Source organism: Jaculus jaculus, chromosome X (assembly GCF_020740685.1).
Source record: "Jaculus jaculus isolate mJacJac1 chromosome X, mJacJac1.mat.Y.cur, whole genome shotgun sequence".
Lineage (NCBI taxonomy): Eukaryota > Metazoa > Chordata > Mammalia > Rodentia > Dipodidae > Jaculus > Jaculus jaculus.
The window spans coordinates 15,856,582-15,870,565 of NC_059125.1; the positions used below are offsets into that span (position 1 = coordinate 15,856,582).

The 13,984-nt window shown below is 38.8% G+C and overlaps 1 protein-coding gene and 1 non-coding gene across 8 annotated transcripts in view; both read left to right on the forward strand.

The window, feature by feature from the left end:
- Positions 1–13,984, forward strand: part of Mid1 (midline 1) — a 394,404-nt gene that overhangs the window by 352,229 nt on the left and 28,191 nt on the right. For all 7 annotated transcript variants that reach the window (XM_045140323.1, XM_045140325.1, XM_045140327.1 and 4 more), the window contains exons 6-7: positions 2,301–2,428; positions 8,568–8,711. In XM_045140323.1, the coding sequence (XP_044996258.1) occupies positions 2,301–2,428; positions 8,568–8,711 (272 nt within the window). The remainder of the gene's footprint in view (positions 1–2,300; positions 2,429–8,567; positions 8,712–13,984) is intronic.
- Positions 13,355–13,461, forward strand: LOC123456792. The gene has a single exon (XR_006634670.1). It is a non-coding gene; the product is annotated as a U6 spliceosomal RNA (small nuclear RNA).

Sequence of the window (13,984 nt, forward strand, 5' to 3'; positions counted from 1 at the left end):
AAAGATAAGCATCTTTTCCTTCCACTAAGGAAAGAGAATGTGCAGGTGTTAAAAGCTGCAGTAATCTCCAAGATTCTTTCCGGCAGTCTTGCCTCCAAGGCAAGGCACTATCAAACCTTGTTTCCCCACTCAAGGTTCCCACCATCAACATGGTACTTTTAACATGCTTGACAAAAATCATGCACTATTTAACTGTGCACTATAGAAACAGAGGAATCTTTGGGACAAAACACATTGATACATGTGCCTGAAGAAAGAGGCCCCTGCTACTGAGCAGAGGAAACTCTTAAAGCCTGATTATCCATGTTCACAGCAGCCTAATCTATTGAAACATTACCTGAGTTGCATGTGATCAGCATGGCAATTTCAAGTTCAACACTTTCTAAAAGCTCAGTTAAATTGTCCCTGTTGGACACTATGAAACGAGCTGAATTCAATAAAAGTTTCAGTTTGAAATCTCTTTCGGGGGAGTTCAAATAGCATCATTTCATTTCTTCTAAATTTTCTTCAATGATGCAAATATGTTAGGGTCTTTGGTATATAGTTTACCATAAGGGCTTCATAAACATACATTTGTTGGATACTTGTTGAAATTCCAATTTGATTAGCAGCCCTCCCCGTATACATGCATCTAAATGAGCAGTAGTTAGAATCAATAATTAGCTCCATTCCTCTGGGCACAATATTTAGTCAGTAAAATCCATAGGACTGTCCTTTCCTGATTCTTGGTGAACCAATCAGGAAAAGTTAGACTGTCTGCTCTCCTTCACACCCGTGAAGCTTTCATTTCAGAGCTTATATCTCTTCATACTTGCATCTATGGATCCATCTATGACACCGTGGATTAAAGATTCTCCTCCCCTCTCTAGATTACACTGAACATCTGACAGAAAGACAACTATTGATACTGTATTTTGTGCTTGTATTTTTTTTCTCACTAATGTGAAATTTACGAAATAAATTTATGTATTTTAACATGTACAATTTAATGGGTCTACCTAGTCTGAATAGTTCATACAAATGGTCCTTAAATATTAACTATATAGTCTCAGGGTGGCCTTGAACTCACGACGCTCCTCCTACCTCTGCCTCCCAAGTGCTGGGATTAAAAGCATGCGCCACCATGCCCAGCTCCCCCTGGGTATAATTTTTATAGCCAATATATAGGATCTTTGTAAAGTCCAAAGTTTTTAGGGTCATTGAAAGAATGAAGAGTATATATAAACATTGAGATAACTGGTATGATAATTATCTACATGATATAGAAGAATGCACACCTGAAATTCTTCTGGCTACTGCCAGCTAGCTCTAGGTCCTCCTCTAAAATGAACATCAATGCTCTTTATAAGAAAATAATTGACTCAATGTAGAGGTAAGTTAGTTCAAGTTGTTTCTTTGTACAAAAATTTTCAGTGCCCTAATGCTTACAGAGCTTAACAAAATCAAACTCAGTAAAATTACAAGTACAACATCATTTTCTATGCTCAGAGGTAGAATTTTTTAGTCCAGTTTTCTTGATTTTTAAGGGAACAACTGGCATTTGTGAACAGTTACAATGTTCTGCTATTAATAACTGAACTTTCCAAATCAAGTTGCGAGCACATAGAAAGAACTGGCGCATACACCTTGCTTTATAGATTATACATGAGAACTTTAACCAGAAAACTGAAGCTAGGAGGAGAAGCAGTGCATCCACTCGGGGAACTTGTAAGAAAGCTCATGAATATTTTCCATGCCATCTGTTGGGAATATGGTGCAAAAAAATTGAAAAAGCGCCAGACAAAAAGTCCTTTTTAATGTTTATTTGAGAGAGGCTAGTAATTGATTAAACTAATCCAATATCTGGAAACATTCTTTTTTAATCTCCCCTTTGCCTTTTATGCAGTTTGAAATTTTGGAGGCTTCCCTTTGAAGTAGAGTTGAGTCTGAAAGGAACAAACAGTTTCTCGGACAGATGTGTGAAGAAATGCCTGGAGCTATGTGCTTCTTGCTAGGGTTAGATGGGACTAGGCTAGGCTGTTAAATATCTAGCAACATGAAATATGAAGATTCTTTTGCCTCCCTGGGGATTTTTTTTTTCTGATGTTTAAAGAGAGGGCATTCTGTTGTTTTGCCCCATTCCTTTGCTTTTTATTTAAGCTTGCATTCATGTGCTTAGTACTACAGTGTTATACCATGCAGAGATGGCATGTTTTTCAAAAAATGATAAACTTTCCACTAATTTTTTTTTTTTTACTTCTTCTATAATGTTAGTGAGAGCCATTTTGACATTTCTAAATAGTTTTCTTTTTTAATTACAGAGTCTCCATGGCAACTGCATCTTCCCAGGTCTTAATTCCTGAAATTAACCTCAATGACACATTTGACACCTTTGCCTTAGATTTTTCCCGAGAGAAGAAATTGCTAGAATGTCTGGATTACCTTACAGGTATTGTCTTTTATATATACATATTTAGATATTGTGTAAATTCAGTAATACATACACATTGCAACCAGGTCAGCTATTTCTAATATCCAGTGTGTGCTTTTAACTTTGAAATGTTAACATTCTCATAAATGATTTGTATGAACTCTATTAACCAAAAAAAGTCCAAGTATAAATTGGGGACAAGAGAAGAAAAGGGAAACTCCATTGATAAAAGTGTATTTAACACCATTTTCCTATAAATGTGGAAGTTGGGAGCTAAAGGTATAACACTCCTGGCTATCAAAAAGACAACTTAAGGCTTCATGGGAGATTTTATTTCATGTTATAAAAGCACTTGACTCACACTGTATATTAGTAGAGGAAAAAATGGCAGCTGATTGACTGTGTCTACTCTGTTTTCAGGTCTCTTTTATTTATGACCGTATCTTAATCTTCACTACATCAAATTTTTGTAAAGCATTTTATACTAAAAGACTAAATTTTAGGGATGAGGACACTGCTCAGTGGGCTTGCAACGCCTGCCAGCCCCGGTTTGATTCCCCATTACTCACCTAAAGCCAGAGGCACAAAGTAGTCGGTATATGTGTCTCAAATTTATAATGGCCAAGGCCTTGGCATGCCCACGTGCTCTCTTCTCTCTGTCTCTCTCTCTCTCTCTCTCTGTCTCTCTCTCTGTCTCTCTCTCTCTCTCTCTCTCTCTCTCTCTCTCTCTCTCTCTCTTCCTCTTGTAAATAAATAAATAAAATATTTCAAAAAAGTAAAATAAATACTGACTTTCATGCTGGCAAATATAACCCTGGAAAACATGACAAAAATCACATGGAAATTCCCAGTGCCAGGTCTCAGTCCTGTGCTTTTATTCTTCTTTTCTTTTTCTTTCTTCCTTTCTTCCCTTACTCCCTCCCTCCCACTTTCCACCCTCTTTTGTCAAAACACCACCACCAACAAAAAAAAATGGACAATAACAACTGCTATCTATTCCCAATCTGAGTGGTGAATGCAAACTTCTTCGCTGTTAACACCTAAAGCAGAAAATGAACATGCTGGTTGCTAAAAAGAATGTGGACTACATAGATCATTGTGAAGTCAAGTATCTATGACTGCAAGAGAACGCCATGGGGACAGTGAAACCAGGTGCACCCTATACTTAAGACATAGAAACTTCCAAAAACCACAAGCCTGGTTTTAGTTTCATTTCTTCCTTTGTTCTTTTCTTCTTTTTCTTTCTTTTTGTTGTTGTTGAAGTAGGATCTTTTTTTAGCCAAGGCTGACCTGGAACTTATAGCAGTCCTTCTACCTCTGCCCTTCCAAATGTTTGTGTGCATGCTTGTGAGAAAGGAATGAGGGAAGATGGAACCAGAAAGGGAGAACACTGTGTGGTTATAGCCTATGGATACAAAGCAAGGAGGTCTTTATTCAACCAGCATTGTACACAGACGACCAGAGCACCCCCCCCCCCCGCAAGCTGGCTGTTTATAGCCTTTCTTGACCATTTTCAAGTGACTGAATCATCCTACAGACTTCTCTTTATTTTACATAATCCTCCCTTTCAAATATATTGCACTCACTAATGAAGAAAGAAACTGATTCAAAAAGCATTTATTTATACTAATGAACCAAAATTGGTTTCAAATAAATACAGATATAGTGCCTTCTCTGGTTATCTATTGATTTTGAGATTTATTTATACTGGCACCATCCAATAAAACTTTCTACAATGATAGAAGTCTCTGGTATATACACTGTCCAGTATATTAGCCACTAAGAACATGCACCTGTTGAAAATTCAAAATATGACTAGTGAATTTTTACTTTTATTTAACTTTAATTGAATCTAATTAAAACTTGAACTGCCACATGTAACTCATAGCTATTATATTGGTCTAGTTTTTTTTTTTTTTTTTTTTTCCTGGCTGAGCTGTTTTCCATCATGGCATTCTGTTAAACATCCCCTTTGTTCAGGGCTGAGGAGGAATGGCTGAGTGGTTAAAAGTACTTGCTCCAAAAGCCTGCTGACCTGACATCAGACTCCTTAGCACCTGCATATAGCTATTCATTGTAACTCCAATGCATCCACAACAATGTGCATAGGAGTCAGGAGTATCCTGATGTTCCTAGGCCAGCAAATCTGGCCTTCCCAGTGGAAAATGACAATAGAGATGCTGTCTCAAGCAAGGTGGAAGCGAAGACCAACACCCTGAGGTTGTCTCCAGATCCCCACATATGCGTCGTGGCATGTACATGCTGATACACCTCCCTCCCTCTCTCTCTCTCTGTCTCTCTCTCTCTCTCTCTCTCTCGTTCTTTCTCTCTCCTCTTTGTTGTTATATCATTTAGGAATTAGTTTGGTTGCAAGCAACATAAAAATTCAGCTAGGCTAGGTGTAGTGGTGCACACGTCTAATGTGTGCACTTGGGAGGCAGATGTAGGAGACTCACTGTGAGTTCTAGTCCACCCTGAGACTACATAGTGAATTCCAGGTCAACCTAGGCTAGAGAAAGACCCTATCTTAACCACTCCCCCCTCAAATGCAGCTGACAATGAGTAAGGTCACCAAGGAGTGTTTAAGCCACGGGGTGGGGTCCAGGGGGATAGAGCCATACAGGGCTATGACTAGATGCTGACCTCAGACACTACCTTCTCTCTTCCTGCTCTTACATCTTTACTTGATCGTTTCACATGATCACAACTTGACTGCTTTACTTAATGCATCATGCTGCAGTGTTAGGCCAAGAGATGAGGATAGAGGAGGACAGACGGACAAAAAACTCAGCCATCCAAGTTTGGCTTTACCGCCAAACCAAAAGTCTTGCTCAACAGACCTACTGAGAGGCCTGGAGAGATAGCTTAGTGGTTAACATGCTTGCCTGCAAAGCCAAAGGACCCAGGATTGATTCCCCAGGACCCAGGATTGACTCCCCAGGACCCACGTAAGCCAGATGCACAAGGGGGCCCATGCATCTGGAGTTCATTTGAAGTGGCTAGAGGACCTGGTGTGCCCATTTTCTCTACCTTTTTACCTGTCTGTTTCTTTTTTTAATATATATCTTATTTATTTGAGAGAAAGAAAGAGGCAGAAAGAGAGAGAGAGAGAGAGAAAGAATGGGCAAGCCAGGACATCCAGCCACTGCAAACAAACTCCAGATGCATGGGCCACCTTGTGCATCTGGCTTACATGGGCCCTGGAGAATCAAACTGGAGTCCTTTGGATTTGCAAGCAAATACCTTAATCACCAAGCCATTTCTCCAGCCCCTCTACATGCCTATTTCTCTCTCTCTCAAATAAATAAGTAAAAATAAAATATTTTAAAAACACCTACTGAGAAAACTTCCACTATATCTCTTGGACCATATCCATATCACAAAATCATTCCCAAGGTCAGTGGAAAATAATGAATTAAATATTTGCCCAGGCACACTGGCATGCTGTACTAAACCAGTGCCTTATCAACAAAAATGCATCCTCATTTCCCACTATTGATTTGATAGTACATCAAGGTCAATCTCCATTTTAGTTTCTATAGAAACAGAAAATTATTAACTAAAAGGAAAATTGAAAAAGTAAAAGCAGTTTGTACTGAATTAGAACAGGTTTGCCATATATTGTTGTGATGGTTATTTATGCCAAACTAAAGGCCGTATGGGTTACCTGCTCCTTTGCCTTCTGAACCATCAATCCTATGCACAAAGTTAGTCCACTTCTAGACATAACATCAATCCCGGCCATAACATACAATGCTTGGCTGATATTGCCAAGTCCAAATAGTTTATTCAACATTTATAAGCAGGAAACGAAGTGTTTGTGGCATTTTAGCCCACCGTTCCTTGTGTGGTGTTTGGTGCTGATTCTGTGAGTATTGAAATTGGCAGCATGCTGCACTTCTCATTTACAGTAAATTAGGTATTGACTTTGCAGGACAAACCAATTGAGTTTACAATCAAAACAGGGTTAGCTTTCCTGGCTGTGCAAACAAGTTTTTTTTTTTTTTTTTTTTTTTTTTTTTTTTTTTTTTTTTTTTTTTTTTTGCCTATGACATGCCTCTAAGTGGTATGTCAAGTTAATAACCCGTGGAGGTGACATTTCCTTCCTGATTGCAGCGACTGCCATGTGCCCCACAGCTACTTGACTATTTTCAACTTACATTTTCTTTATATTTAATCAGATATTGTAATGTAGGAAGGACAAAACCTTTCTAGACTATTTGAATGGGGGAAAATAATCAGTGAATTATGAAAAAATACGTTTTCCTTCATTTATCCATGCAGGGGTGATCGCACACAACAGAGACCACACAGACAATAACAAGGACATATTATGACACAGCATGGAATGCATTTCCTGATTGATGTCACTAATTCATGCATATCCAAACTGTACCACATGATACTAAGTTTTGCATGTGGGTGCTTCAGGAGACAGATTTTCAAATACATGTTTCAGAAAAAAAAATGCTTGAAGGGTTATTTAGAGCCCTTCATTCCTTCTTTTCTGTTTTTTATTTTGTGGTTTTGTTATTTTGATACAGGATGTTGCTACATAATAGCACAGTGTGGCCTCGAACTGATGACCCTGCTGCCACACCCAGCTGAACCTGCCTTTCTTAATGTATGATCTCTGTGGAATTCAGTAGCCAGCAGGCAAAGCTGAGCTCATTGACAACACACCAAATTTGATGTTTATGATACTTTCCTCAGATGTATTTGCAGGTGGTAACATGCAGGCTGCTAAAATTGAATTTTAAATTTACCCTTCCCATAAATATTCCCCCGTTTGGGGTTTGTTTAGGATTTACCATTTCTAATCTAGAGCAGAAAAGCTTTGTCAATTGCGTAAGTAAAGGTTGTTTCAAATCTGCAGAATGCAAACATGTTTCCCCTTTTGAAGTTCAGCTCTGGTATACAGAAGAGTAAAAGAGAAAACCATGGATCATTTCTCTAAACCACAGATCAGCAAACTTTGACTGAGAAAGGCCAGATGGCAGATATATTAGACTTTCCAGGCCATATGGTTGCAACAACTCAACTTTGCTGTTCTGTGAAAGCAGCCACAGACAGTACATAACTGAATGTACCTGGCTGTGTTCCAATAAAACTTTATTTACAAAAATGCGCAGTGGACCACATTTGGCCCACAACCATAAATTCCCAGCCCTTCTCTAAAAGAATATTGCCAACACAAAACACTTACTGCCTAGTCTTTGTTTTCCTTGTATATTCTTCTCATAAACTTGGTTTTTGCAGTGAATCCAGTGGAAGTCATTTAGAGATCATCATTTTGGTAGGAATTGATTTGTCTGCTACAGAAGATGTCAAATAAATAAAACAACAACCTTCTCAGTGAAAAGTTAACCAAATTCCAAGGAATCATGGTTTCCTCAGAGAATGAAAATTCATTTCTTAGATATGATTGATTGTTAATCACAATCTTAATTTAAAATATCACCAATAAATTGAAGAAAATAGGGATGCAGTAATAATTTTAAACAAGACACCCAAACAGCTAATGAAAGGAAATTTTCAATTAGTTTGTTGATTTACTGTAAATGAAAATATCACAGTTTTTCAACTTATACTATGGGGATCAGAGAGGTTGACAAACTTTTTGTTACAGGCTAAATATGACCCTCTGACTGTTGTGTGAGTGAAGTTTTATTGGAAATTGGCCACATTCATTTGTGTACTGATTGGCTACATTTGCTCTCAAGACACAGTGACAGGGTTGAAGAGTTCTAACAACTGTCTGGCCTGAAACACCTAAAACATGAAGCACTTTACTGGAAAAGTTTTTCAACCCCACCCTTATCCCCAAAGTGAATGAATAAAAGTTCATCTTCCTTACTTTTTGTTTAACATGTTTCTTCACACTTAAGAGATAACTATTTCCTAAATCTCCACAACATAATCTCATGATAGTGGACATAATGCCATACTGGCTGGCTCTAGCCCCACTGCTTGTCAAAAAAAAAAAAAAAAATACCATTAGCAGCCAACTAAAGGTTTTGGGGATCCAAATCTCTATCTACAGGATAGTTAGTCCTGATGAAACTGGTTAGAAAAGCTTTCTTTAACAATTAACCATCTCCAAAATGGTGTTTGAGGGGTCTGCTGTTCCACTGATGAGCGTTCTTGATATCCACAGCTCCCAACCCTCCCACAATTAGAGAAGAGCTCTGCACAGCTTCATATGATACCATCACCGTCCACTGGACCTCAGATGACGAGTTTAGTGTGGTCTCCTATGAGCTTCAGTACACCATATTTACCGGACAAGCCAATGTCGTTAGTGAGTATTTATGGCCTGTTTACTTCTTGATTTGATAGCTGTTTTTAGATAGGCTGTACTTTTGAATATAAATGTCAAAAGAAGATGAGGAAAGAAAAAGCATACCATGTATGTGTGTGTGTGTGTGTGTGTGTGTATGTTTCTATTTCCTTCCAAAGCAAGTGATGGCACTTATTTGGCTTGCACTAGTCAAAATAGCTTGTCACATGTCAATGCAATTAATGACTACTAGCAGGCCACATGGACAGATCTTACAAACTTTGTTAGAGGAAAGAATCTGGCAACCAAATAGATGCAGTGAGAATCCATTGATTGCTTCCTAACTTAAAGATAAAATGAACTATTTTATTAAATGTATAAATGCTAATTAGGATGATGGTTATCTCTTGAACGAGAGGGAGAAAGTCACTGGCAAAAAAAACATACGGGATTCGCACGGTTGGTGACAGTTTCTGAGTGGTAATTACATTCTTAGTCATTATATTCTATATTTAATTTTATGTGTTTTAATTGAATTTTTTTCTAAGTTGTTTCACAGTTTTCAAAAATAAAAAAGAGAGGATTTAGTAAAGTGAGTAGTTCAAGGGTCCCTTACAGAGGTTATCTAGGGCTGTCAATTCAAATGTTAATTAGTAATGGGCGCCTCCTAGGAAGAACCTTTAGGCTTACCTGAAATGCAGAGGGGCCCCTTTCTAACAGAGGCCCATTTGATATTTGGCATGATGGATAATTTTATGATCTCAAACAGTTATACTTGGCCAGAGAAGGTTGATAATAGTTATCTAAATTGAGTTGAGCAAATGACAAATGACCTGGAGAAATGCATTTTCAGGGGATCAAGTTTGAAATTTTTTAGCACAAAAAAATGGAATATGCTAAATTGAAATACAATAGCAGACACTTTTCAACAGAAAAAGGTTCTGAATACATCCATATCAATGCTTTCGTTATACAAACCTTTTCGCTCTTAACCACACCATTCTCTGCTAGTGCAAGTAATTCTGAGGAATGAGATATTTAGCATAGAAATCTGGTTGAAGCTTAATTTAAAATGGGACCCAGAAAGGCACTAGTTTCAAAATGACTAAGATGCAGATGGCCACACAAACTAGTGTTTACCCTCCTTCCTCCATTATAACTGCTTTCCTCAGTTTCCTACAAACAGCTCCCTTACCTTCCTATCCCTAACAGAGTTGCCTTGGAAGTTTTCTCTAAAATCTTGCCATTTTCCAAGAATGTGTAATTTCTAAGTGAACAAGGAAATGTCATCAAATGTCTTATCAAGTACAGTTTGGAGAAGCTTGTGAGCAGGTAGAGAATACAGGAGATAGGGCGGGAAAGGAGAAGAAATAGAAGGGATCTTGAGGTAAAAGTTGGCAGACAGCTGTATGGACACAAGCAAAAACTACATAGATTTGAACTGGCCGGGCATGCCTGTAGATATTATCTGATGAAACTTGGCTGGAGAGTTCAGTGAGGAAGGGAAGGTAGTTGGACAAGTGAGAACTAGATTCAGGGTGTCAACTCTGGTTTCAGGAAGTATGTCCTCAGTTACCAGTAAGTTAAGGCAAGCTCATAGGCAGGAACTGGACCTCAGTAGTTCACCCAAGACACTCCATAGTTAGATTTTACCCTATGGAGCAGAGGGAGTCATACCTGTAAGTGTGCTTAGGTGGGCAACTTTGAAGCAAACTTGGGAGCTCTGTGGAGGATAGTGAAGGACATGGTAGTGCTGGAAGCTGACATAACCATGAACACCTGAGTTTGACCCCCAGAATGTATGATAGCAAAAAAGAAAATTGGACATGGCCGCATGTATTTATAATCTCAGCACTGGAGATAGGCAGAGATAGGAGTAACCCTGGGAACCCTGGGGCTCATGGGCCAGCAATCTAACCTACTTTGTAAGCTCACAGCCAGTGAGAGACCTAGTTTAAAGAAAGGTTGCTAGTGCCTGAGGAATGACACTTGAAGTTGTCCTGTGACCTCCATATGCAAGTGCACATGCACACACATGCACATGCATATACAAGCAAAAGCTGTTGTTCTAAAGTCTCTGGGGATGTTCATAACGTATGCAGTTCTTCACCTCGTTTTGGATGTGAGCATTATTGAGAGACTGTTTCTCACAAAGAATTGCTATTTCATTCTTGTAGCAATGTGGTGTGCTGCTGCAAAGATGTGCACAGCTTTACTCATCTCACCTACTGTTCAGCTGTTCATCAGTCTTCATAAGCACTGCCTCAATTCATACCCTTGGACATTTCCCTTCTCATGCATGGAGAATTTTATTTCCAGTATAATCCTCTTGAGGTGCAATTGATAGGAGAATATTATTTGCTTTTAATTTTGATTGACATTGCCAAATTGCCCATCAAAGAGGTGACATATGATTTTTAAAATGCATTTTACCAACTATAGGGGCTTATATTTCACTGATCTTGAGTGTGTGTACCATAAGCTAAACATGAGAAACCTAATTTAAAGAAAGGTAAACATACCATCTACACGATTACATAATAAATCTGAGGTCTAACTTAACTAATACAGAGCCTAGGACACACTGCCCCCCACACAGCTATCCTATAATATAGAAAGGAAAACACAGTAGAGGAAGGAAATGTAACAAATGTCTTTTCTTCCTCACTTAAGGAATTGCCTCCTTAATGTTCAGTGATATTACGAGTTTATTAGGTAAAACTAAGCCAGCAATTATATCAAACTTGAAATTTAAAGGATGTCAAAAACATGTGTACTCTTGATAAGTGAATGGTGTAACTAGGGAAACAAAACATTTCAAGTCATTTTATACCAGAGAGGGTAGTTTTGGCACATGTACAGAATGTAATGTTTTTCTAAAGTCATTTTTTCTTAATTTACAAAAAAATGGTATCTTTTTTATTGTGTGAAATGAAATTCCCAAAACTTAGCAAATTTAATCAACATCATGTGTAAATTCAGTTGCTATTGGATGGTATGGTAAGCATAGATGACCAGCATGTTCTTAGAGTTTCACAGTGGTGACATCAAGGAGTTGGCTGAGCTATATTTTCATCTACAGGCCCAACAAGGGATGAGTCCACTTCCTTGCTCCCTCAGTTTTTTGGCAACATTTAGTTTATTTGGGTAGGAAAATTCATGGCAACTTCTTCAAAGCTAGCAAAGAGGAAGAGAGCCTAAGAGGGAAGCAGGACAAGGGAGAAACATTACTTCAAGCTTCCTGCTTCTGAAGCCATCCAAAAAGGCACACGGCAGAGCTATCTAACCTTTTGACATTGAAGCATAACAGTTATCAGCACATATATTAGTCCACATTCATAACTATTTTGGGACACATACACCCCCTGGGCCACCCTGGCATAAAGGCTTCACTTGATTGGGTCAGACCCACCCAAAAGACTCTTCCTTCCCATGAACTCAGAATGAACTGATTAGGGGGGCCTTCATGACATCCACACACTCCCTTCACCTTTTCCATGCAATGGAATATAATCACAAAGACGATAGACCTTTGTGTTTTGCTATATTCTGTTGGTAGAAGCCGGTCATAGGTGTTGACTACATCCAAGGGGTGAGGATTACAGAATGCCATGTAAACTAGAGAGATGTGGCACTGAAGGTCACCCTGTGGCATATTCCACCATAGGTGGTTCTATCTCTCCTGAAATTTTCTTGAATCCATTGATAACAGACATTAGAAGATTATCTTATAGCTTCTGCCTAGACTTATAGACCCTGTATCAGTTGGCTTTGATTGAATCACCAGCAACCACAGAACCCAAGTAGAATATAACAACAATATTGATTCCTCATGCATCTATAGGTAGCACGGGACAATTAGGAGATCCTGCTCTATAATTTAGCAGGGCATGCTTGTACCTAGTCAACCCCACTGCTGCTGTGTCTGTCATTCCTTCTGTAGCCTGGCTCCAACTGTGAGGGTATAAAGGCAGGTCTAATTATACCTATACTTTCCAGTGTTAGCTGACGTGCCTTCCCTAAAACAAGCCCCATGGGTGAGCCCAGAGTGAGAGAGGGCCTAAAAGTTCCAAGACTGATAATTTGCATCTATGAGGGAAGGGTAAAAAGTAGAGACCAGAAGGCAAACTCAATACCAGATGTCACTTTACCCTTTCCCAGCTAAAGACAAGTATTCAGTATTTATCACTTGAAATGTAGGAAGTCTCAGTTGACTAAAATATGGCTGACTTGACTTTCATGCTACTGCTATGGTACATACAACCAAACCATGATTTCTCCATGGTCTAGAGTAATAACTCATAAAGCACATTCCTGAAGAAATGCAATGAGAGCAAAACTGCTGAACATAATTGGGCTCAGAAGTTTACATTGGATGATTCCAGGGAAGGTATTTTGTTTCCCCAAGACAGTGAACATGACAAAATGAATAAAAATGGTTCAATGAACACTATGAACCTGCCCTGCTTAATGCACAGTTGGCAAGAATGGCCCATTAACCAGAGATGACTGGAAAACAGTGAGGCTGCTGACGCTGATCCAACTGGAACATTACTACAGGGTTGTTCATTCCTTTAAGCCTATAAATCCATGACAGTAATCCTGTTACCTACAAGATCAATCTTCACCAACAGAGAAGAAAGTCAGATAAAAATATGAGCAGTGTGCTCGCTTCGGCAACACATATACTAAAATTGGAACGATACAGAGAAGATTAGCATGGCCCCTGCACAAGGATGACACGCAAATTCGTGAAGCGTTCCATATTTTTAGAACCAGTAACACACACACACACACAAAAATGGCAAACATAAATACACACCTTTCAATAATATCTCTTAATATCAACGGTCTCAATGCCCCAACGAAAAGACATAGATTTGCAGACTGGGTTAAAAAGCAGGATCCTACAATTTGTTGTCTCCAAGAAACTCACCTTTCTACAAAGGATAGACACTATCTTAGGGTGAAAGGTTGGAAGACGGTGTTTCAAGCAAATGGGCCTAGAAAACAAGCAGGGGTTGCTATCCTAATATCAGACAGGGTAGACTTTAGTCCGACGTTAGTCAAGAAAGATAAGGAAGGTCACTTTATATTGATTAAGGGCACACTCCAACAGGAGGACATTACAATCCTAAACATATATGCACCTAACATGGGGGCTCCCAAATTCGTCAAACAAACACTATTAGAACTAAGGTCACAGATAACACCAAACACAGTGGTGGTGGGTGACTTTAACACCCCACTCTCATCAATTGACAGGTCATCCAGGGAAAGAATAAACAGAGAGG